The sequence below is a fragment of the Mirounga angustirostris genome, unplaced genomic scaffold, assembly GCF_029215605.1.
Source record: "Mirounga angustirostris isolate CCGP_5_RB_7025 unplaced genomic scaffold, mMirAng1.0.hap1 SCAF_7, whole genome shotgun sequence".
In the NCBI taxonomy this organism is placed as follows: Eukaryota; Metazoa; Chordata; class Mammalia; order Carnivora; family Phocidae; genus Mirounga; species Mirounga angustirostris.
The window spans coordinates 19533441-19556137 of record NW_026991715.1 but is presented as its reverse complement, the minus strand read 5'-3'; the positions used below and the strand labels follow the sequence as shown (position 1 = coordinate 19556137).

General features: G+C 40.7%; 1 protein-coding gene across 14 annotated transcripts in view; it reads right to left on the bottom strand.

The window, feature by feature from the left end:
* Positions 1 to 6832: 6832 nt before the first annotated feature.
* The window catches only part of CSNK1G3 (casein kinase 1 gamma 3), a 111587-nt gene continuing 95722 nt past the window's right edge, over positions 6833 to 22697 (bottom strand). For 7 of the 14 annotated variants that reach the window (XM_045891770.3, XM_054511267.2, XM_045891735.3 and 4 more), the window contains 3 exons: positions 20869 to 20975; positions 20273 to 20296; positions 6833 to 11712 (listed from right to left, as the gene is read on the bottom strand). In XM_045891770.3, the coding sequence (XP_045747726.1) occupies positions 11658 to 11712; positions 20273 to 20296; positions 20869 to 20975 (186 nt within the window). In that variant the 3' untranslated portion in view covers positions 6833 to 11657. The remainder of the gene's footprint in view (positions 11713 to 20272; positions 20297 to 20868; positions 20976 to 22697) is intronic. The other 7 variants (XM_064595831.1, XM_045891779.3, XM_045891787.3 and 4 more) reach the window with 3 other exon arrangements.

The window sequence follows — 22697 nt, the reverse complement described above, 5'->3', positions numbered from 1 at the left end:
TTAAAAAAATAAATAATAACTAAATATCCAACTTCATCCCTTGCAAGCTCTACTTCCCACAAACACTAGAACACAGTTCAGCCATGTTCTTTGCTACCTTAGAACACGGTCACCTTTCCTTTATTGTCCAACAGCACGGTCCTCACTTCAGCCATGAGTTACCACAATGGCCTTCACCACCCGTGTTTCTTCCAACATTGTGTTCATGGCTATTTACGTATTCTCTAAGAAGATGGAAGCATTCTCCACAGCTCTCCTCTTCTTTCTGAGTGCTCCCTACAATGGCCCTTCACAGTCCCTTTCACAGCCATCTCAGCCTCTTCTAGCACACCCCTCAGAATTACTCCAACCTCCACCCAGTTCTCAAGCCGCTACCACATTTTCAGATCCTTGTTACGGCAGCATCCCATTTTCGGGTACCAAACTCTGAATCAGTGTGCTCAAGCTGACAGAAAAGTATACCATAGACTGGTGGCTTAAATAACAGTGCTGGAGGCTGGGAAGTCCAGGGTCAAGGTGCCGGTAGGTTTGGTTCCTGGTGAGGGTTCTCTTCTCGGCTTGCAGACAGACACCTGCCTTCTCCCTGCGCCCTCACATGGCAGAGAGAGACTTTATAAGCTCTAATCCCATCATGGGGGCCCTACCCTCATGACCTCATCAAAACCTAACTACTTCCCAAAAGCCCCACCTCCAAATATCACTGCATTGAGAGTTGGGGCTTCAGGAATGAATTTGGGGGTGAGAGTGGAGCACAAACATTCAGAACAGTTCCCTTTTAGAGCTGAAATAGAAGCCCAGAAAGATGGAGCGATGAAGCTGGGTCATAGCTGAACCCCAAATAGAACACATTTCCGATTTCCTATTCCAGGGCTCTTTCTCTGAGGCCACTGAGTCACCAATGAGGTGGAAGAGAAGAGCAAGGAAACCTCTGACAGTCAGTGGAATCAATACCCTCTCTCCCAGCAGTCTTTTTTTTTTCTGTTTTCTCCAAAATAACTGAATTTCCCATTGATCTGTGGCTTGCCCAAAACACCTTCACTTGCAGATATTTGAATTACTACAAATGTATGGCTCAGTTGCAGGCTAAGTGTGCAGCTGGGGCCTCTCCCACTTCACCCCTTCCCCCACTTCACCCCTCTCCACACCCCCAACCCCTGGGCAGCTGTTGTCTTCTGTACAGCTTCAATAATGGCCAATAATAACGACCATTCATGGAGACCCTACTGTGAGCCAAACTGTGCGACAATGAACTTATCCCACCGTCCTCACCAAAACCCCATTAAATGAGTGTTATCAATTTCTTTCTTGAAACAAGGGACCTGAGGCTTAGCGAGTGAGGGAGCTGGCCAAAGTCACAGAGCCAGCAAGTGTGAGAGCCAAGGTGCAGGTTTATGCAACTACGAAGCACAGACCCTCACCCACAGCCCCCTCTGCCCTGGTGCCCAGGGCCCCCCCCTCCTGTCGTGAGTTCCCCACGGCCCCGTGCTCTGCCAGTAGCTGAGACTGGCTACCCAAGCCCCCTAATGACAGTTCATCCTCCCGTGAGAAACCTAACACCCAGGGCTGTTTCTCTTCTAAGATGTGGATGAAGGGAGCTTCACCTGCTGTGGCAGACAGACCCTCTCGAGGAATGAGGACTCAGAACAATTAGGTAGTCTGGACCACAAAAGCTTGGTCAGCGTAGCTGTCAGACCTGTTTAATACCTTCAAAGAGAAATCTTCCTACATACTATTGACTATGTAGAATATGGAGTTTCCCATTTCCTTAAGCACCACGTAAAGAATAAATATATTTCACAATTCTTTAGGGAAGAATTTATCAAGCATTTTTTTTTTTTTAAGATTTTTTATTTATTTGAGAGAGAGAGACACAGCGAGAGAGAGAACACAAGCAAGGGGAGTGTGAGAGGGAGAAGCAGGCCTCCCGCGGAGCAGGGAGCCCGATGTGGGGCTCGATCCCAGGACCCTGGGATCATGACCTGAGCCGAAGGCAGACGCTTAACGACTGAGCCACCCAGGCGCCCCTATCAAGCATTTTTTTTAAGCACACCCAGTATTCAAACAAAATTATTCCTAAAACCTTAGGGTGTCAGCCAACTTCACAGAAGGAAGGAGAGGCCCCAACGGGGTGGGAAAAGGATGTCCTAAGTGGACTATTGACAGGGATTCGGCAGGGGTGAAGGAGATCAGAAAGAGCTGAACCCAATACCTTGGGCATGGTCCCTGCGGGTAGGCTGGGTGGCCAGCTGCCTATGGGAACGTGGCCACAGGACTGTGGCACTCACTGCCCAGCTGTCGGCCACAAGCGTGGGGCTGTCATTGATTTGCTCGCCTTCAGAGGGCTGGAGTGAGGCTGCCGTCCACCAGCTCGTTTTCAGCAGCACAGCCACTGGAGTGATGTCATCAATTCGGCAGAGCTGGTGAATTAATCTGAAGGTATCTTGAATTAACTGCAGGTACTGGTTCCCAACTTGGGACTTTGGCTAAAGAAGACTCTTTTCCTTTCCGGAATATGAAAAATGGGTATTTTCAAGCCTTAGTCCCCGCTTCTGGTCTTCCCTCAGTCAAACCTGTAGGAGAGACCCTAAGGAGCGTCCAGATGCTGATCTGTGGGGGTATGGCTTTCAGTTGGTGACATCATTGAAGTGATTTGAGCACCAATGATTGTGGAGGAAAAAAGAGCTCTGTTTGCCAAACTTTTATAATTCATTATATAGACAGATAGATAGAGCATATAAATTTATAATTTGTAGTTTTTATCATTTGAAAACAAAGCTGCATATAGAAAATTGAGGGCATCCTGATGAAGTCAATATGGGACACAGGACAAAATACAAAGTACAGGAAAAAAGGGAGGGCTTTTCCTATTCAGACGATGTTTTACAATGAGATTTTCATTTCCAAAGCACAATTCAAGATGGCTTAGAGTGTTACCTCATGAGATCCGGCGAAGAGCCTATTTGACTTGTTAATGCAATTTTTAAACTGAATGAGGATGAAGGTGAAAAGAGCAGATAAAAACCATGGAAGTGGCTGTTGTCTACACCACCAGGTTAGAGATGGCCAAGTAATTCACTCAAGCAGAGAACTTAGCAGTAATCCTGAAAACCGTACGCAACCGTCTTCACACTAATGCGCAGACAGGAGCTATGAACAGGAAGACTCAGGTAAAAACAGAGTAGAGTAAATACGAGCAGGAAGTCACTACGACTGGGTGTAAAAATTTCTGAGTGGAACACTCACACGAGAAGGGAGTTATGGAGCAGTCTACTGGGATCATATACACCTACAGTGAAGTGAAGGACACGCAAGGTAAAATGCACTGTGGAAAATACTGGAGCAAAGAAGACAGGAAAAACTCAAATACAATGATGAAAATATATTACAGAATGCCAGGACAGAGAAAGGAAAATCAGATTGGACACTAAGTGTGGGGAAAAAAAAACAAACAAACAAAAAAAAAACGTTAAATATATCAACTTCACTTAAAAGAGCACAAAATACTGAAACATAAATTTTAGCAGTTGATAGAGAACTCCAAATGTCCACAGAATCTTTTTTTTTCTAAAAGCAGAACATCTGACAATTTTTTATATGCCAGAAAGCTAATCTCCCAGGAAGTAGAGATAGCAAAAGTCTACTCTAGACCACAAAAATGACCAGCAAGAAGGAATTGAGTGATAAAGTGGAAGTGCCAAGCACCTGGAGAGAATGTGAGCAACTCATGTTAAGATCTCTGATACCTCGTGAAGGGAGCTCAAGACTGTGATTCCAGCTCTGCTATTAAAAATGATCCTGATAAGGAAAAAATAAGCTTGCCAAAAGAAAAAAAACGTCTCTTCTGACAAGCTCAGCTTTTAAAAGCATACATACTAGAGCTGAAACAGTGTGCATAGCCAATGAATATGAAAAAAGGTAAAATGTCAGTTGAGGTTTTGGGAATTAGTTGAAGATTTCTTTTAAAAAAAATACTAAAGCCAACAAAAAAGTGTTCTGTAAACTGTGTGTCGAGTCAGCTGAAGAGAAAAGGCTACAGGGTGATGACAGTTTTTTTCTAGTATCTTTTCTTTTTTTTTTTTTTAATCAAGAACAACCTTCAGACAGGAAAGTTAGGGGGGAAGATATGGCAAGAAGGAAATGAAGCCCATCACAGGTACAAATATTTAAAAAGGAAAACTGAGTATCCAGACCTGGACAGATTTCATACTGAAAGATCGTATGGGTGGTAAATGGAGCAAGATAGAAGAGAGATGGGAAATGAAATTTTTATTTAAAAAAAAATAAAAGATGGATTATGTAGCTTATAGACTGATAAATAATGTTGATTCAAAGTAAGATTAGACTGAATTAGTTAAAAGGCAATTTGTAGTATTAGAAATAGAAATGGTGATTGTTAGCAATATACAAGGAATCGCTAGAATAAGTCCTATCAGACTAAATCCAGTTCCCCTTTTTCTTTTTTTTTTTTTGATGGGATAATGGAAACGGCCAAAGAAATGAACTAGATTGTTCCCCTGGATTTCCACAAAGCATCTGTAAGAAGCTGATGGTAGTAATGCAGAGGATTATCATACATTAGAACGCTTAGAGATTGTGGTATTGGCTCAATGAATTGATACTGACCTTCAGCTAGGATACAGGGACTCGACACAGAGTCTGGCCCTGGCTCTCTGCAGTTTGACATTTTTATCAATAAAGGTACAGAACTGATGGCTTTAAATTTATCAATGCCATTAAGGGAGGCAAGATAGCTAATGGTGTAATGTGACAGGATTAGGGTACAAATATTTCTCAACAGATAGGAATGATGGCTTCCATCCAAGACAAAGTTTGATGAATACCAGGCCTTATTCTTGTCTCGGAGCAGAAGCACACACTCTGCATGAGAAGTCAAGGTGTTGCTCAGTTTTAAACTCTACTTTATTATAAGGGGAATGGTAAAAGGTACCTTGAATTAAGAGTGGTTATAAATATTATCACTAATCCTCAGAGCCACGCTGCAGAGAAGGCATTATCCGCAATTTGAGGGGACGACACTGATGCCAAGAAGTCAAATAACTTCGCCATTGTTCTTACAAGTTAAGTGAAGAAGTGAGCATCACATTAAATCTGTCTGATCTCAAAATTCAGGCTCTCTCCTGCTTCAACATCTAACTCCGTACGGGAGCCAGATACCTCACTGGCTTTATTTCCAACTCCCGTATGCACTGTGGTATATATTTTCTTTACCATTACCATAATTCTTGATGCTATTTAAAAATGGCCCTTCCTTTTACAAAGGGAGGATAGGTTATCCTTTGGTAGGTAGTGACACTCAATCAGGTACCAAAAGAACTTACTTCACATATCCAAATCCATCCAATGTGGACTAGAACCAAGGTTGGCCAACTACAGTCTGCGAGTCAAATCCAGCCCACCTCCTGCTTTTATTTGGTCCATGAGCTAAGAATGGTATTCACATTAATAAAAGGCTGAAAGAAAAAAAAAAGAGTATTTCATGACACGTAAGAATTGTAGGAAATTCGAATTTCACTGTCCATGAATAAAGTTTTATTGTAACACAGCCAAGCTCATTCATTTACATAGTGTCTATGGCTGAGGTGAGTTGAGTGTGACAGAGACCATCTGCGGCATTCACGTTGCTACACGCTGCCGTTCAACACACGCCAAAGCTCCATGATGCACTTATAATTCAACAGCATTTCAAGTGCCACACACATTGTCACATAGACATTTTCCTATTTTTTATTACGAGTGCATATTAATCATGTAAAAAAAGTAAAGTGAACTTTAAGTGTAGCACTTTTAAGGCACAGTGGAATGTGGGTTATCTGTTACACAATTATATGGCAAAGCATCGTGTTTGTTACGCAACGGCACTCTAGCTGTGCGAAAAGAATACAATTTATTGTGACATTACCAGACTAAGCACTCACCACAATATCCCCAGCTCACAGGAAAGCAACAGTCAGAACAGTTAGAAAACTTACAACAGAGTATCTCATCGCAGTAGAATCTTTCACACACACACGAAAGTGAGAATAAGGGGCTCACTGTTAGCCAAGCAGAGCTATTTGCTGATGGTGACTTAAGGTTAATTGTGTTTGACTACAGCAGCCAGGAAGTATGCACAGAGAAAACGAATTTGTCGAAGACTAGCTTTTTAGCAAGGATGGGTGCTTGAAGACTCGAAGACACCAAGAGTCAAATAAAAAGCAAGGCAAATGATTCCAAGTAGCTCTCCTTAGCTTTTGATGAGCCAACAGACAATAGCGATACTGCCCAGTTTTTGTTTATTAGAGAAGTCAGTGCTGAGCTTGAAGGGACTCGAGAATTAGTCTGTAGGAAGAGCCTCTCGAGAACAACTATTTTAAGGAATATTTTTAAGGAAACTTGAGAAAACACCAATTCAGTGCGGAATGAAGTGGAACCTGCTAAGATGTGTTGCAACAGATGGTTAAAAACGCGTGGAGCAGAGAAAGGTATACTGGACAAATCTACAAAGCTGGTCAAAATGTAAGATGTTTAAAGTCAATGTTTATAGTCTGTATTACTCGTCGGCAGGTATTTTGTGGAATATACCTGAATCAGTCAGGTTATAGAACTTGTAGTCAATGGTGTATTTCCTTATGGTCTTAGCCATCATCACTTCCGTGAAGTTGTGTCAGAAATAGAAACTGAGGATCCTGACCAGCCCAACCATACAGCAGTTTGATGGCAGTGGCTAAGTGTTACTGCAATTTTTTTTCAGCTCAGGACGAAGACTGCAAATTTGTTAAATGAGAATCACCTCTGCCCTATTATAGATAAACCCTGAATTCTGCTTGTGCTGCAGATTTGATCATGTTTCTTAATGAATTCAACTTAAAATTACAAGGCAGAACAGCACTTATAATGTGAAACTTACACTGCAGCAAAGTCAATACAGTAACATCTCAGGTTTAAATCAAGAGTAATGTTATACTGCTTTACACAACTTCCCAAACGGTCAGGTTCAAAGGGAACAAGAGCTCCATTCCCACACAAATTTGCAGTGCATCTATTTTCCAAACTCAACCACAGTTCCAGCCGGACTTTGGGATCTCAAAATCCATGTAATTGTACAACTGAGGAATATTTACTTAGCCATCAATTGGAAGTGATTATACCTGCAAAGGAATAATATACCAAAGGGCAAATATCAAGAGTGGAATCTAATGGAATTCTGTAAGTACCTTCCAAATGATAAATATGTTCAATGAAAATCATACATGTGAGGACTGATAACAGTATTTGGTAGTATCTATCTGCGGGAGACATTCTCAAAGATGAAATATGTAGTCACATTACCAATCAGTATAACAGATGAACATTTGCCATGGATTTCAAACCCCAGCTATGTGAAATATTATCCCCTCAAAATAATTCAATTCTTATCATTACTAGACTTGTATTTTTTTTTAATTGTACTCAGGCATTAATATATAATTTGGATCCCATTAATAAAAAATTAGTGGAAATTTGTTTTCTTGTTACACAAGTATTTAAGAGCCTCAGTTTTGCCTCTTGGCCCACAAAAAGTTTGCCAACCTTCAGTCTAGACCAGTGCAGGAGTGTTTTTACATTTGAATACAACTGCAATATGGTGAACCTTCCTGTGAACAACTGTTCTTTGTAGCAAAAGCATTTTTATATCCCAGCAATACAACCTGATAATACGTAGTTCTTCCCTTGGTTATGATCCACGTATTCTCATTAAGTACATTTCCTAATAACATGTGGGTCTGTATAAGATTTAGGCAGAGGAGAAACTAGTTATCCTGAACATCAGCCAAGCTTTGTAACTCCACTTATTTGTACTCTTGCAGAAAAACCAGCTTTTTTAGTCTACTAACCCAGCTCTATCACAAACACCTTTAACGCTCCACAAAAACAAAAACACACCAAAGAAGGTACTGAGGACCTCTCCGTTTTTACCTGAGTCTAGAACATTTTTCAAATGTATTCACTTGCTATATATAATTTCTAATAACATATTAAAAAAAGACTAATGAAGTCCAGTAATAATAACATTTCCGGATTTAAAATGATTAGGTCTGCCTTTCGGCTCTCTCCCGTTTTTCTCATCAAGACGATGGCCGCCTACGGGTTTTGCCTGGGCAGTGTCGGCTTGCTCTGACTTCTGGTGATCATGCCCTCACTTCCTCTTGGCTAACACCCCTCGTACCTCATCTCTCAGTCCAGTGTGTCCTCTGAAGGTGGGAAAACAGCATTCCCTTGGCCACAGTAATTGGCTCAGGGGTGGGCCTGTGAACCAAGGAAGCAATAAATGTCAGTGTGAGGGTTTTGTTAGGACCGCTGAGAGGAACCGCTCTTCGTTTTGGCTGAGGTTATGAAGACAGCAGACGTCGGAAGCTGCTGGGTGGCCGCTTCACTACCACACAGGAGAAGCGTCCCTGGCAATGAGAACAGCCCGGGAGGAAGCGAGAGAGAGACACAGGGAGATCCTGACTCTGCACCAGGATCTAGCACGTCGGAAGCCGGCCCTTCCGCTGGCCTGGTCAGCGAGACACGGTAACGTACACCCCCTACTGTGTAAGCCTCTCGCAATTCGGAGGGTGCTGGCTGATGCGGCTGCATTGTCGTTCCAACTGACCCCCATCTTAAATCAGATTTTTCGACATCGGGCCTTTTGACCATTAGGTTTCATCTCCAGGTCTACCACCTCTGAATGCCGGTGTCAGCCGGTGCTGCTTTGCCTTATCTTACCTGGAGCATCTTTCAGTAAGCACAGCACTATTAATACCATTTTGGAAAACTCCCCTGAGAGCACCTGGCACAGGATAAGCTGGGAGAGTCTGTCCCAGATACATGCTCTCCATCTGCAATGGCAAAGTCATTCGCTGAAAAGTGATTAATCACATTTCACTGCTGTGCACATCCCAGTATGACTTCATTTTTTAAAAGGAATAAAATGATTCTGTTTCTTTTCCTTGCTTTATTGGTAGCATTAGTTTTAATTAATCGCTCTATTAAATGGTTCAGGGAAGTGTAAAAGGCTTTTTCTTGAAGGAAAGCTCAGACACTTCCAGGTATGTACTTACGTTGGGGCTCCCACAAAGCAAAATCCAAACAGAAACACAAAACACAAAAGCGTCTTCCTTTAGCTTGGCTTCTCACATACACAAAACTAAATGAATCGGATTTTTAGAACTCCTACCTTAGGTTATTACGAGTAGCATCACTTCACCCGTCATTAGAGGAAGGGGGAAAAAGCGAGTTTAAAAAAACTACCTTTATTTTTTATTTCTTTTTCAGTTACATACTTTTAAACAGGGATGTGTTTCATTATTCAGACATTCAGGCAATGTTGACTTCATTAGTGTTGACAGAAAAGAAGCATAAAAATGCAAAACATTGTTGGCTTAACCTGAACATACCTGCATTACCTATTATTGACCAGTTTGTGTTGCCAAAAGACTTACTCCTTGGCATTAAAATGGAGCACTTAAAAATATTGCTAAAAAGCAAATGTCTACACACTGGTCTTTGCAGCAAATAAGGGTATTTATACTTTTAAAATATTTTAAGTCCATAATTGGATTAATATACACACCTTCTTATGTATAAGGAGTTCAGATCATATAAACACTGTACAGTCCAAAAACCCTACTGAGAATAAAACTAAATAGGCTTATGATAAGAAATACAGATATCGCCATGTATTTACAAATATCATAGACACACAAATTTGGTCAAATACTGTAAAGAAAAAAGTGGTTTCACATTATAATGGCCAAAACATCCATCTACCTTGTTCAAGGCAAACAAAAAATAAAAACTCAGTATGTAACTCCTGTCGTTTAAGACATCATGACAGTATACAAATAGACACAATGGAAACTGTTGACCAAATTATACAGCAAATGTCTTCTAGGCTGAGCGTGGGCCTTTAAAATCAAGAACTTGAAAAGATCATTCAGACGATTCAGAGCAACAATGATAAACAATGTCCTGATTTGCAGTATTCATATGGGCGCCTAATTTGTCAAAAACAACACGCTGAACTTTTGGCTAATAAGAAAAAATAAATTACCAAGTACAATTAAATCCCTGTAAATGCAATAATGAAGTCAAAAATGTAATTTATTTACTTTAATTACACATTTTAAATGTTACCTTGAGACAATAAAAATAAATAAGCACGCCGGAAGGCATGCACTTAAAGACAAAGAAAGGGTTGCATGGAAAAAGTAGCAATCTTCTAAATGAAAGGTGAAGATGAGATTTGAAAAACATCATTCTCGTTCTAGCCAGTCTTTATGTCTTAACTCTTCTTGAAGAATCTGGCTAGTAGAATGCGACCAAAGTACTACACCTGTGTCTTTATGGCTTAAAACAAAGCATACCTAAAAAGTGGAATGGGTTTCCTTTTTTACAGAACTGTTACTTTGTTCATATGCAGGCACTTCAAAAGACTATGGAGGCAAAGCACCTGACCCATCCTTTCCAAAATAGTTTTCAGTCATCAAAATTATACTAAAAAGTAGGAAAATTCCAGAGAACCAGCAAAGTTGAATACAAGAGACTAATGTGCACAGAGGGCAATAGAGTGACCCAGTTTTTATTGCTGGGGGTCCTTTTTTTTTTTTTTTTATCAAAGAGCAAATAATTAATAAACAGACACCACTGCATGGCACATCCAAAATTTTCTGCTTAAGGGAGAATGTAATCATTCAGCAGGTTTCAGTGGGATCTCCTCAGACTTCAACCTTACACATTGCAATGAGATTCACATTTATTTCTTCTCCTTAGTGTATTTAAAAAAAAAAAAAAAACTCCAACATACTTAATTTCTCAAAGTATTCATTTCTTGCTGTCTAACATACATTATTATCTGGAAGCATAAAGTTACATTATACAAATATTTTGCATTTTTCTTTTTTTTTTTTTTTTTTAAAAAGCGCTTTTGCCACTTGAGCGACACTGTACTTCACGTCGTGGTGCCACAAAAGCAGAGCTCCTATCTAGCACGCTCCTGGTGATTCGTTTGACCCCTACCGTCTGCCGAACCCACAGAGCTTTTTCCTCAGTACCTCTGGGCAGTGACTGTACCATGATTTCACAGAGAGAATGTTAGTATGACTCATGACTAGCAGTACCGTCAGTAATACTGAAATCAATGCGCATGTCACACAAGAAATGAACTTCTCACAAAATAGCTTCTTTTACATATTTGGGCAACTGCGTCTTCTCTGTTGCATTATCCACTGGGGAGAAAATTCCTGCTTGATTATGCTCTTACAGAAGTTATAAAAAAAAACCAGATTAGGCATGTAACTGTTTGACACTGAAGATACTGTACTGCTTTCTACAACAGGAGGAGAGCTTCTGAAAAATGTCTTTAGAGCTGTATCCGTCAGTACCACCTCCTTGGTCCATTCCATTCATTGATGGGCAAAGCACTCATGTTTGGACAAAACTTTAAAGCTTCCATAAAAGTTAAATTAGAAAAAAATATGAATGTAAGACAACCACAAAATGAAGTATGAAAGTATGACATTTTGTTTCTAAGAGTGAGTCCTTGGAAATATATGTGGTCACTACAGAGATGATTTTAATCACAAGACAGCAGATGAACACGTAAGTAACTCCCCATGATCTGTCTGTGTCCAGAGTCATTTGTGACGCTGTATGGTTTTCCTTTTCCTTCGTTTGAAAAAACAGCAGCACCTGCAGATGGAGGGAAACACTTCTTGTATTATAAAGGCACTAAGGGTCACAAAGTAAAGGCTGAGCTTAGCATATTAATTTCAATGGTCGTAAAAAGCAACAGGCTAATGCAAGATACACAGTGAACATGCCAGTGAAGCATATATATTAGTGAACCTAGGGCAGAGTTATTACTACAGTTTCATCAACGTGCCTTTTAGGAAGACAGCCAGACATTCTATGCAACATTACAAGGAGCCACTAAATTGAAAAGGCTTTGCACCAAGACTAAACGAGGAGGTGTGGAATTCTGAATCCTCACCGACCCACCGTATTTTATTTTGAATACTCATTAACCTCTGGCAGGGGCATGCTTTTATAAAATTCATCTTATGCATTCTCTCCCTTTCTTCCTGATATTTACATTTGATTATTAAAGTCATTGTTAGAAAAGCAATAATTATCCTAATACTGAGGAACTGATTTTCACCAAGGATGAGATTCCAGAAAGAAAAAGAGAAAGCCCAAATAGACTCTTCAACAAACATTTTCTACCACATTTACAAACTGGAAGAGAGAAAATGCATTAACTAGCATGTCAATACTGGCACTTCTTAATTCTTTAAGAGTTAAGGTCAAACTGGGGGTGCCCGGGTGGCTCAGTCGTTAAGCGTCTGCCTTCAGCTCGGGTCATGGTCCCAGGGTCCTGGGATCGAGCCCTGCATCAGGCTCCCTGCTCAGCGGGGAGCCTGCTTCTCCCTCTCCCACTCCCCCTGCTTGTGTTTCCTCTCTCGCTGTCTCTCTCTCTGTCAAATAAATAAATAAAATCTTTAAAAAAAAAAAAAAAAAGAGTTAAGGTCAAACTATCCTAAGTTAATGAAAGTAAAAACTGTGCTTAATATTTAAAATAGCATAATCAAGGTGATTCAGTCTTGCAGTCTATGAAGGAAAAGCATTCGGAGTTTCATTCCTAAGTAAAAAAAAAAAATCTAGAGATGACGCCTGAGAGACCTGGTTTTTTCCATAGTAAGTTCTCCCCTGGTCATGAGAAGATGAAACACATGCAGCATGTGGGGAGTGATGCTGAGGCTGGTGCCAACTCACAGTTAGAGGAGAATCACTGAGCAGAAACTCACAAAAAAATACACACCCACATGCATATATCTATTCTAAAAGTCTGGCATTCCTTCAAACACAGGTCTGGCTCTTTTCCCCTTCCACACTTAAAGGAAAGTCTATCTATCAGAGTATCAAGAAGACAAGCGACACATAGAGAGGCTCTTTTGTCTTTTTCATGGAAGCCTAGTGTGTGTGCATATGTAAATATGTAAATCCTGTTTTGTAATTAAAGAAATATCTATATGCATGGTGATTCAATCAACAAAATGCTGCCAATTCAAAGCTCGTACAGAATGTGACCTTATAACGATGTTCCTCTAATTCTTACCAGCCCGCCTGCAAAGGCTATTAAACAAGTCATTTCAAGCTAAGCATAATGGAGACCACCTAGCTTTAAGTGTCCTCTCCAGCAAAAGATTGTGGAAGATGAAATAATTGCTAGATTATCTTTTATGTCTTTCTGTGAAAGAAATGTAAACAGAAACCCATACTGTCCCAGCTAAATTACACAATCTCTCCACCCACATTATCGTTAGTCAAAAATAATTTCAGACCATTTATTGTGATTTATGCCATGACTATGAAATCACACTATGCGGCATTCAAAACCAAATTACACGACTGGATTTTTTAACCCCATTCAAACAGCACATAATGATTAGACCATGGAGTGTGAATAATTCAAACCTATATATGTCAGCTGCTACAGACTCAACTGGAAATCTGTGCAGTTATCAATCTTTATGAATTTTACTTTTATTAAGGTGACCACCAGAGCAACCAGAAACAAATTACCCAACAGGGGCCTTGAAAAGAGCTACCTCTATAAAAGATGACTCTGGATACAATGGATTTTTCCTGGATTTATAAAAATAAGTCAACTTTATTTGTAACTGTCAGCTACCTAAATACTTTCTCAAATCTGTTACATAAATTTTCTAAAATAAAACAATGAAAAAAATTATTTAACTCAGATCCTAAGAGATGAAAACCATTATTCAAAAAAAAAGAAAACCTTTCAATAAAGGACTTAGAAAAGTCATAAAACGTTCATATTGTAAAAAAAAAAAAAAATTAATTGGTATTTAGAAGGAACAGACCAAATATTTAAAATACTAAATTTAAGAATATGATCACCTTTCAGTGGAGATTTATTATTTAATATAAAGTTATATTAATAAGGTTCACTGTTTCCAAATACTGTCATTTGTCTCTTCAAATTCCAAACTACAATCTTTTAAGATTTTTCTGCTGAAAAGGTGTTTTAATAAGTGTTTATTAAAAAGTGTTTTAATAAGCCTTTTGGAACGGGGAGTTTAATGTAATACATGTTTTGATCAACAAGTTCCAGATTTTCCACACTTGTATTAGCAATTCACCTTGTCTGGCTTATTTTTCTAATATCAGTCTGCTTTCCAGCTCAAGACAGCAGACCTATTCCTTAGGTCATCTTTTCTTCAATTACGTATTATTTAACACAGAAAACCAATCCAAGCATTTACTTGAGACTAAATGAAACTTTCAAATGAATCATAACTGTAGAGGCCTTTTAAACTGAAAGCCAATCTAAAAAAAGACACCTCTTTGTTAGAAATAAATCCCACCAAATAAAGAGTAAACCCTTGAAACCGATCTGCCAGGGAAGCTGGCATGCTATTAAACTGACTACCACCAGAGGACAGCATTGCTCTAGGCAACAGGAACGCATCCAAATAAAGGAGAGATGCTCTCAAAATAGAATACAGTTATAAAAAGAAGAAAACTGGTATTTAACCTGTGGCTGGTTTCTTAAAACTCATTACAAAGCAGCTGATTTACAGTCTGTGATTAAGAAATTAGGTCTCCTATCAATTGCCCTCCATCTGAAACAGTGTGGCTCCCATATGGCCACTCTGTCACGTGACCATTTTACGCTCCTCTCAGTCCTCAGACTAATCTGAATTTATTTATTTACTGATTATCTGCCTCCACACAGAACGTAAGCTTCGTAAAGGCTTGTCCACAGATACATCCCACAAATGGGCACAGAGTTGGTACTCATTTAGTATTTATTGAATAAATGAGTGACTTTCCTCATAAGTGCAACCCCTAGAGTAAGAACCTAGTCAAAATTCTACACCATGTTCTAAAGCTAGAGTTCTTACGCCAGGGCCCACAAGCCCTAGTGAAATCTCACAAGATGCAGATTTGAGTGCCTGTGGAGGCTTCCCTGGAGAAAATTGGTTTGCATCAGATTCTTACAGGAGTCTAAACCCAAGAAGCCCTGCTCTACCTACGTGCACCTGCCTGGCCTCCCCTCTGGCTTCTCCATTTCCAGCGAGTCCTTGTCCCAGAAGCTGTGAGCTGAGTGAGCACCGCAGATACTGAGGGGCCACCATGCCATCAACTGACAAGAGTGCGGGCAAGGTGTAAAAGGAAACAATGTAATTCTGACACTTGCCACAAGTCAAACAGGAACAAAAGTTACTGATAACGATAACTGCAAATAATAGCAAATAGTGCAGGAATGAGCACAGATGGAAGTTCCCACAGGTGAGGTGAGGTTACTTTGATCACTATATTCAACTAGCTGGTCTTAGAAAATTATCCACGCCTTTAGAATTTTTAAACACATTTTTCTCCAAGCTGCTCAGTGGCGACATTTACTTATTCGTTAGTTGATGCCTCATTTGGGGTCTCTTCAGATCTAGACTACTGACAGCCCTGGGGAAACTGATTAAGGTTACCAGACATTTAAATCATGTTCTTGTCAATGCTTTTCTTTCTCTTGGCTCTTTCTTGCTTATGCCTGTGTGGTTCCAGTAAGCCAGTAGGATCTCACGAGTCAGGTCCATGCCTCTGACAGGATTCTGTAGCTAGCCCAAAAGCTTTGAAGGCACAGCTCTACTCTTTTTTTTTTTTTTTTTTAAGATTTTATTTATTTATTCAAAAGAGAGAGTGAGAGAGAGAGCACACAAGCAGGGGGAGGGGCAGAGGGAGAGGGAGAAGCAGACTCCCCGCGGAGCAGGGAGCCCGACATGGGGCTTGATCCCAGGACCGTGAGATCATGACCTGAGCCAAAGGCAGATGCTCAACCGGCTGAGCCACCCAGGCATCCCACCACAGCTCTACTCTTAAATTCTTTCAAAATAAATGGTTAAATCCTGTTTCTGATGAACTTAAGGGCTGTTGCTGTAAAAACTGTTAAGGTGGTAAACAGGAGATCATAATGGATCCAAGTCCTCAACTCCGTAGAAAACATCCAGGAGAAGGGCCGAGGCTTTGCTAGTGACACTGCACCATTTCCCTTTCATTTGTGGCCTTTTCCTGCCTCTAGAATTTGACTATCTTCCTGGATGCAGGTCTTAGCCTTCCTTCTCCCATCTACCTGAAACTGACACACGGGTCTCTGTCCGGACCTGAAGTTCCTGTCTGTCCTCTCTGCAAAGACTCACTGGCTTCGCCTCTGGCTGAAAGACTGCTTCACAGCTGCTAGGCCCTATCCACTCAGGACTCCCGAGCCTCGCCTCTCCTTATCTAGGTTGATGAGTATACAGAAAACAGCTTTTAAGACATCTATCTTTAATTCTTTGACAAAGCATTTGCCCCCTTCAAATCCATACATGAAAACGTAATTTCTTATCTCTGGACCTCTTGGTGTAAAAAATGTGGAACTGATCAGTCAAGCAAGAAGAGTTCAGATAGAAGCCCAAGACCATCCATATAACTAATCCAACTGGGAACCTGCAGATCCATCCTCATCCTCAATTTCTTCCTCTCCATCCACATGCAATTAGTCCCTCAAGTCTGAAATGACTTTCAAAGTTGTCCCATCCTGTAATGCTCGCTGACTTCAGAACTTCTTGCCTCCCCCACTGCTAAGAGCCTCTTAACAGACGCCCAGGATAAGTGTCTTCCTCTCTCCAGTGCGCCACCCCAACTTGCCCCCGCCGAGATACGGCCTTGCCAACTCTGCCTTTTAAATCTCACCACTGGTTCTCCCACAGTCTAAGGCATTAGGTCCACACACACAGCTCTTACAAATTTGGTTCCTATCTATTTCCCTCTCCTCTTAGTCTCATCTTGCATCAAGCTGCCTTTCCAGGCAGTCTGTACTACAAAAGGGAGAGAAGGGGAGGATGGATTGATTTTGTGTAATCTAATGAACCCCAGGAAATGACATAAGCCTCAAAAGTGCTGCCAAACTAATTATCTCAAGGCTCAATCTGATTATACCATTTCTTGGCTTAAAACCCACAGCTTGCTTGCTTGTGTTGAGAAAGGATCATGTCTTTTTTTTTGTTGCTTTCACCTGGCTACTAAGGGCCTTTGAGACTGGGCACTTGGACTATCTCAGGTCCCACCAGGATGCATTCGCACACGCTATACACGAATGGGTCACTTCTCACACCTGCCTCACTCTGTCCTTGCTCCACATGTTGCTCAGCCTCCTCTCTCGGACTCCTGCACCCAACTCCTTTGTCAAGCCTGCTTATCTTGGAGAACCAGGGCAAATGTACCCTTACCCGTGAAGATGCCTCTGATCTTCCAGCTGGAAGAGCACATTCCAGTCTCTTAAATCCAGTCACACTGTATCCTGTGAGCTAATCCTGTAATACCAGGTATTAGACCAATGATTCTCAATCCTGGGTGCTCCTCAGAATCACCTTACAAGCTTTTTAAAAATACTGTCAACCAGGGGCGCCTGGGTGTCTCAGTCGGTTAGGTGTCTGCCTTCGGCTCAGGTCGTGATCCCAGGGTCCTGGGATCAAGTCCCACGTCGGGCTCCTGGCTCAGCGGGGAGCCTGCTTCTCCCTCTCCCTCCCCCTCTCCCTCTGCCCCTCCCCACCCCGCTCATGCTCGCACTCTATCTAATAAATAAATAAAATCTTAAAAAAAAAAAATATTGTCAACCAGACCCCCACCACAGAACAATTCAATTGGGAACTCTGATGGCACAGCCTAGGTGTTAGCGTATTTTTGAAACTCCCCGGATGCCTGTGATTGGAAGCCAGGACTGAGGGCCACCATGTCAAAGTTACTGGTGCACTTGCTCTTTTTTCTAAGGGAGCACAGGGGCCTTGGCTTATCTTCGTAATCACCATGTTACCAAAGGCACAGTAACTGTTCAGCAATGTTGGAAAGGGAACACAAAGAGAAATAAAGGGGAAAAAAGATAACTACATACTACTTAAAAACTCAGGAACTAAACCAAAGGAAGCCTTGTTTTCCTAAATTACTGGAAGGAATGATGAGGGTGATACCACTTGTATCACCTGTCTTGAAAAAAAAGAAAATTCCCAGCCACAGTGAAGAAGGCAAAATCTCATTACTAATGGATGAGCCACTTTAAATGCGGGACAACAGAATATTGTGCATCCCTTGGAAATTACAGATCCAACCCTATAAGGTACTATTCTAGGAAGCCTGAGCCTCTAAAATGTCCTGTGTGAAATACATTATAATTAATGGGGTGGGTGGGAGGGGCCTCCGCCAATCACAGGTGAGAAGAAAGAGAGGGAGTTGGAAACACGTTTTGAAAGGGAATTCTTGGCGGGTTCCTAGAGACCTATAAAATGGTGGGAGAGAGAAGAGAAGCGAGCGTAAGATGCGATTTAGGAAAAAACCACACTCACAGTCCCTCACCACAGACTAAGAAGGTATGAGGAATGCAGTAACAACCTTGCAGGAATGTGAGAGTCACCCTGATTAAAGGGAAACCAAATGTGATGTGTTGGAAGTCTTTAACCAGTGAAGAGGCAGGGAAGGTCGGAGGATTTCTGTAACCCATCTGGAGTCAGGCTTTACCGAAATTATGGGCTGCTCTCCGTATTTAAAAAAATAACCGCTCTACTAAAATATAATTCAAATCACCACAAAATTCATGCTTTTAAAGTATACAAGTCAGTGGTTTTTAACACATTCAAAGAGTTTTACATCCGTCACCACTATCAAACTTGAAACTGCGTCCATGAACGTGCGCTAATACACCGCCATCTTCCCTACCGGTGAGCCATCTACTTAAGGGCTGGGGTGGGGGGTTCAGATTATTGCTAAAACCCAAGCGGTGTAAGTGGTGACTGAAAACATGGGAAAGGGGAATCGATTTGGCTCAAAGCAGGTGTCTAGGACGAAGTGGACACAGAACACCCAGTCTCAGTGAAGAGTATGGGTGTAGAAGGAAAAACAGGGGACACTTGCTGGAGGGACAAGGCCGAGGAGAAGAAAGATGGGAGAGGTGGCTGGCCCCCGGGAAATAAACAGGGTGGGAATAGCTCCTGAGTACCTGCCATGGGCCAGACAAAAAAGCAGTGCTTTATCACAGTTAATTTCCTCAGTGACCTGCGAAGCAGTTATTATGAGCCTCAGTTTAGAGAGAAAGAAACAAGCTTGAAGAAGGCAACTCTAAGTTGTAGAAGCAGGATTCTACGACCCATGCTGGACGCACAGGACCTGTGTGCCCCACTCGGCCACACCACTTTCGGAACTCCGCTTACGACTGCACGAGCAAACATCGACGGCGGTATTTGTTCTTGATGTAAAAATGCACAAGTATGTAGCTGATTCACTACATCCTCAAATCCACTAGGCCATACTGTCAATAAATTCCACAAAGTGATAAAAATGGATACTTGATCACTGCTCTTGAAAAAGAAGTATCCCCAACAAAAGTCTCCTCATCTTACAACCAGCAAATGAGCATTATTTTGGAATTCATGTAAGGCTCCTTTTGGATAGGAGTAGAATGTTCCAAAATTTGCTAATCTAAGCAACTTTTCTTATTCACTCCCAGGCTCACTCAAGATTTGTCCTGAAACTGAGAGGAACATATGAAACATGGCATTACAACTAGAGGCAAAGATCAGAGAAGAGTTTAAATCCAACATTAACTCGACTTAATAGGAGTATTTTTTTCACAATATCTGCAATGGGCAGGAACTATTTAGATGAGGACTTCCATAACACTCTCTCACTATAGTTAATCATAAATTTATCAGTGTATCCCATGTGTACTCAACGGCAATACAATTAGTCAATGAAATACTCTCTTAGTGATGCTCTTGGGGTGGGTGGGGGTGAAGGATCTGCTATGTGTATTTAATAATTTTTTGAACGGGAAAAAAGAGAGCTTAAAACTCAAAATCCCGTCTTTCTACTTAAAATAGCAAACGAAGCCTCTGTGTTACAGAACAAACGCACAAGCACAAGCAGAGTGGGTGTTATCAACTACTCAATTAAAAAGTGCCCCCAAATCTATGTCACTTGAACAACAAAAAAAGTTGCAGCAGGCAAAAGAGCTCCTCAAACAATTATTTCTTGCTTTTCAGACCTACTGTAAATGACACCAAATATTTTTGAACAACTTTGACCAATTGTAATTTCTATGTTGAAAGATATTTTTTTTTTAAACGCAAAATGATGCTAAATCTTTGAAATTACAGTCAAGGGAGCTATTTCTGCCTGCCTACACTTGAAAACTCACCACATGTTCAACACTTTCTGGCAGCTATACACACACACAAAAAGAAAAATACAAGAAAAGTGAGAGAGAGAGAAGGGGAGGGACGGAGAGAGAGAGGGAGAAATCATCAGAAATAGCCCACATTGAAATTATCACATTGCTTTTCATGCTTACTTTTTTTTCCAAGCAGCATCATCATTTACATTCACAGAAAAACTACTTTAAAACTAATATGAACACATGCAGGATACTATAAAATTAATAATTATTTATTCTTATGCTTACAAAGAAAAAAAACTGAGCATCTACCCTACAGAAATAAGTTTCATGCATCAATACTCCTAAAAATAAAAAGCCAAAAATATGCTGCTAATTCTAAGAAACTGAGCATAGTTCTTAAATATTTTTGTATTATAAATTATTTACTGAAATAGCACTATTTTAAACTCAGTGATTAAAATAACTGAAAAAAAAAAAAATAACTGAAAATATCACTTGTTTTGCATGCACCTATTCCCTGAAAAAAATTTCCTGGAATAATTGTACATGACTATAAGTCTCAAACATTCACAGCTGAAGCACAAAAAGCTACTAAAAGAAGTCAAACAAATACATACTTGGTCTCATCCATCACTTCCACTTCCGTAGGGGCTGTAATGGGTGCATTGGAACGTCCTGCGGTAGGGTCATCTGTGTTCAACTCTCCATTTGTAGAGCTTACAACCTGCCAAAAAGAAAAAAAAATTATATATGCACAAAGTGACAGGTTATACAACGATAAAAATTAAGGTTAAATTAGAAAGTTAATACGTAGAACATAAAACAATTAGTATGTAGTTGAGCTGTTTATAACTGAATACAGTAATAGGTCTAATATTTTATTAAAATTCAAGGCCATCCAATATTTGCTTTTCAACTTCCTTTTCATCTTGAAATTTCTCTCTTGTCTCTTTCCCTCTGCTGTGTAAGGCCAACTCCTACACTTCTGTCTCAGATCAGCTCCCCAAGGTGTGCCCATCTCCACTGGCACCTTGCTACGTCACGAATTCTTTCCCTCGCAAACTTCAGTCTTGCTCCTTCCAATGGATCCTTCATTTCAGTGTGTAACCACGCTTATGTGTCCCTTGAATACTGCCCATTCATCTGCCCGGTTGTTCATGCCCAGATCCTGAAATCACAGTGATTCCTCTCTTTGACTGAAACCCCACATCCTATCCATCAGCGGGGCTGGTTAAATCCTCCCCCAAAACACATCCCCAGTCTAATCAGTTCTCCCCACCTCTATTACTACCAGGACTTTAGTTCAAGCCACATGACCTCTTGTGTGACTAAGAGCCACAACTTATGAACTGGTGTTCTGCTTTCACCTGCCCCCACCCTCCGTTAACGTATTGTCCACACAACAACCAGAGTGCTCATTTTAAGACAGAAATTAGATCATGTATAATTAACCTGCATAAATCTCTTCAAGTATCAACTTCCCATTTCACTTAAAATAAAGATCCATATTCTTTACCCCAATTTACAAAGCCCCACAACATCTGAATTCTGCTTACCTCTCTGATCTCATACTACCGTCCCCTGTGTTCACTAGCCTCCACCCAGTATGTCAAACTTATTCCCAACTTAAGGCTTTGGCATTATCTATTCTCGATGCCTGAACTAACTCTCTGCCCGCTGATGGGCTATATTCTTATCTTTCAGATTCTCAGAGAACATCTCTAAAGCAGCCCTTTTCTGTCATACAATCTAAGACTTCCATACAGACATACTATGTCATGTTATACTCTACTGTTAACTCTTTGTATAGAATTTATCCAGATAATGTTTTCCAGATTGTGTTTCTTGACACCCACTCTCACCTCCTCCTGCTCCATGACAGCAAGAACTATGGACTGTTCCCCCACTATATCTCCCCCCTAAACCTGGCAGAGAACAGGCAATCAATAAATATTTGTTGAAATAAATGAATGCATGCATGAATGAAATCCTAAAACAAAATAAAAATCATAGCAAAATTCCCACATTCTCCCAAGTCCTCTTTGATCTTTAATAAAGTCACCTTACTGTCCTATTTCTTGCTTTCCCCTCAACTTCTTCAGAACAATAGTCTTAACTTATCACTTCCATTTTTTATAAAATTTTCCACTCATTTATTCCTTAATTCCTTGCAATCTGTACTCTGTTGCTACATCAGATTTCTAGTAAGAGTACGCTTGCAGGTTACCAACGACTCCTAGAAAAATATATTCGGTGGCCTTTGCTCAGTCCTCATTTTCCTGTACGTTTCGGTATCACTTAGCACCAGCTGATACTCCAGAGTAGATGGGTCTAGAAACAAAGCCTAGCTCTCACCCTCACCTGCTATGTGACCCAGGAAAGAGAGCTCATCGTGCTAAAGCTCAGTGTTCTCAACTACGCAATGGGAAACAGGAGTATGCATTTA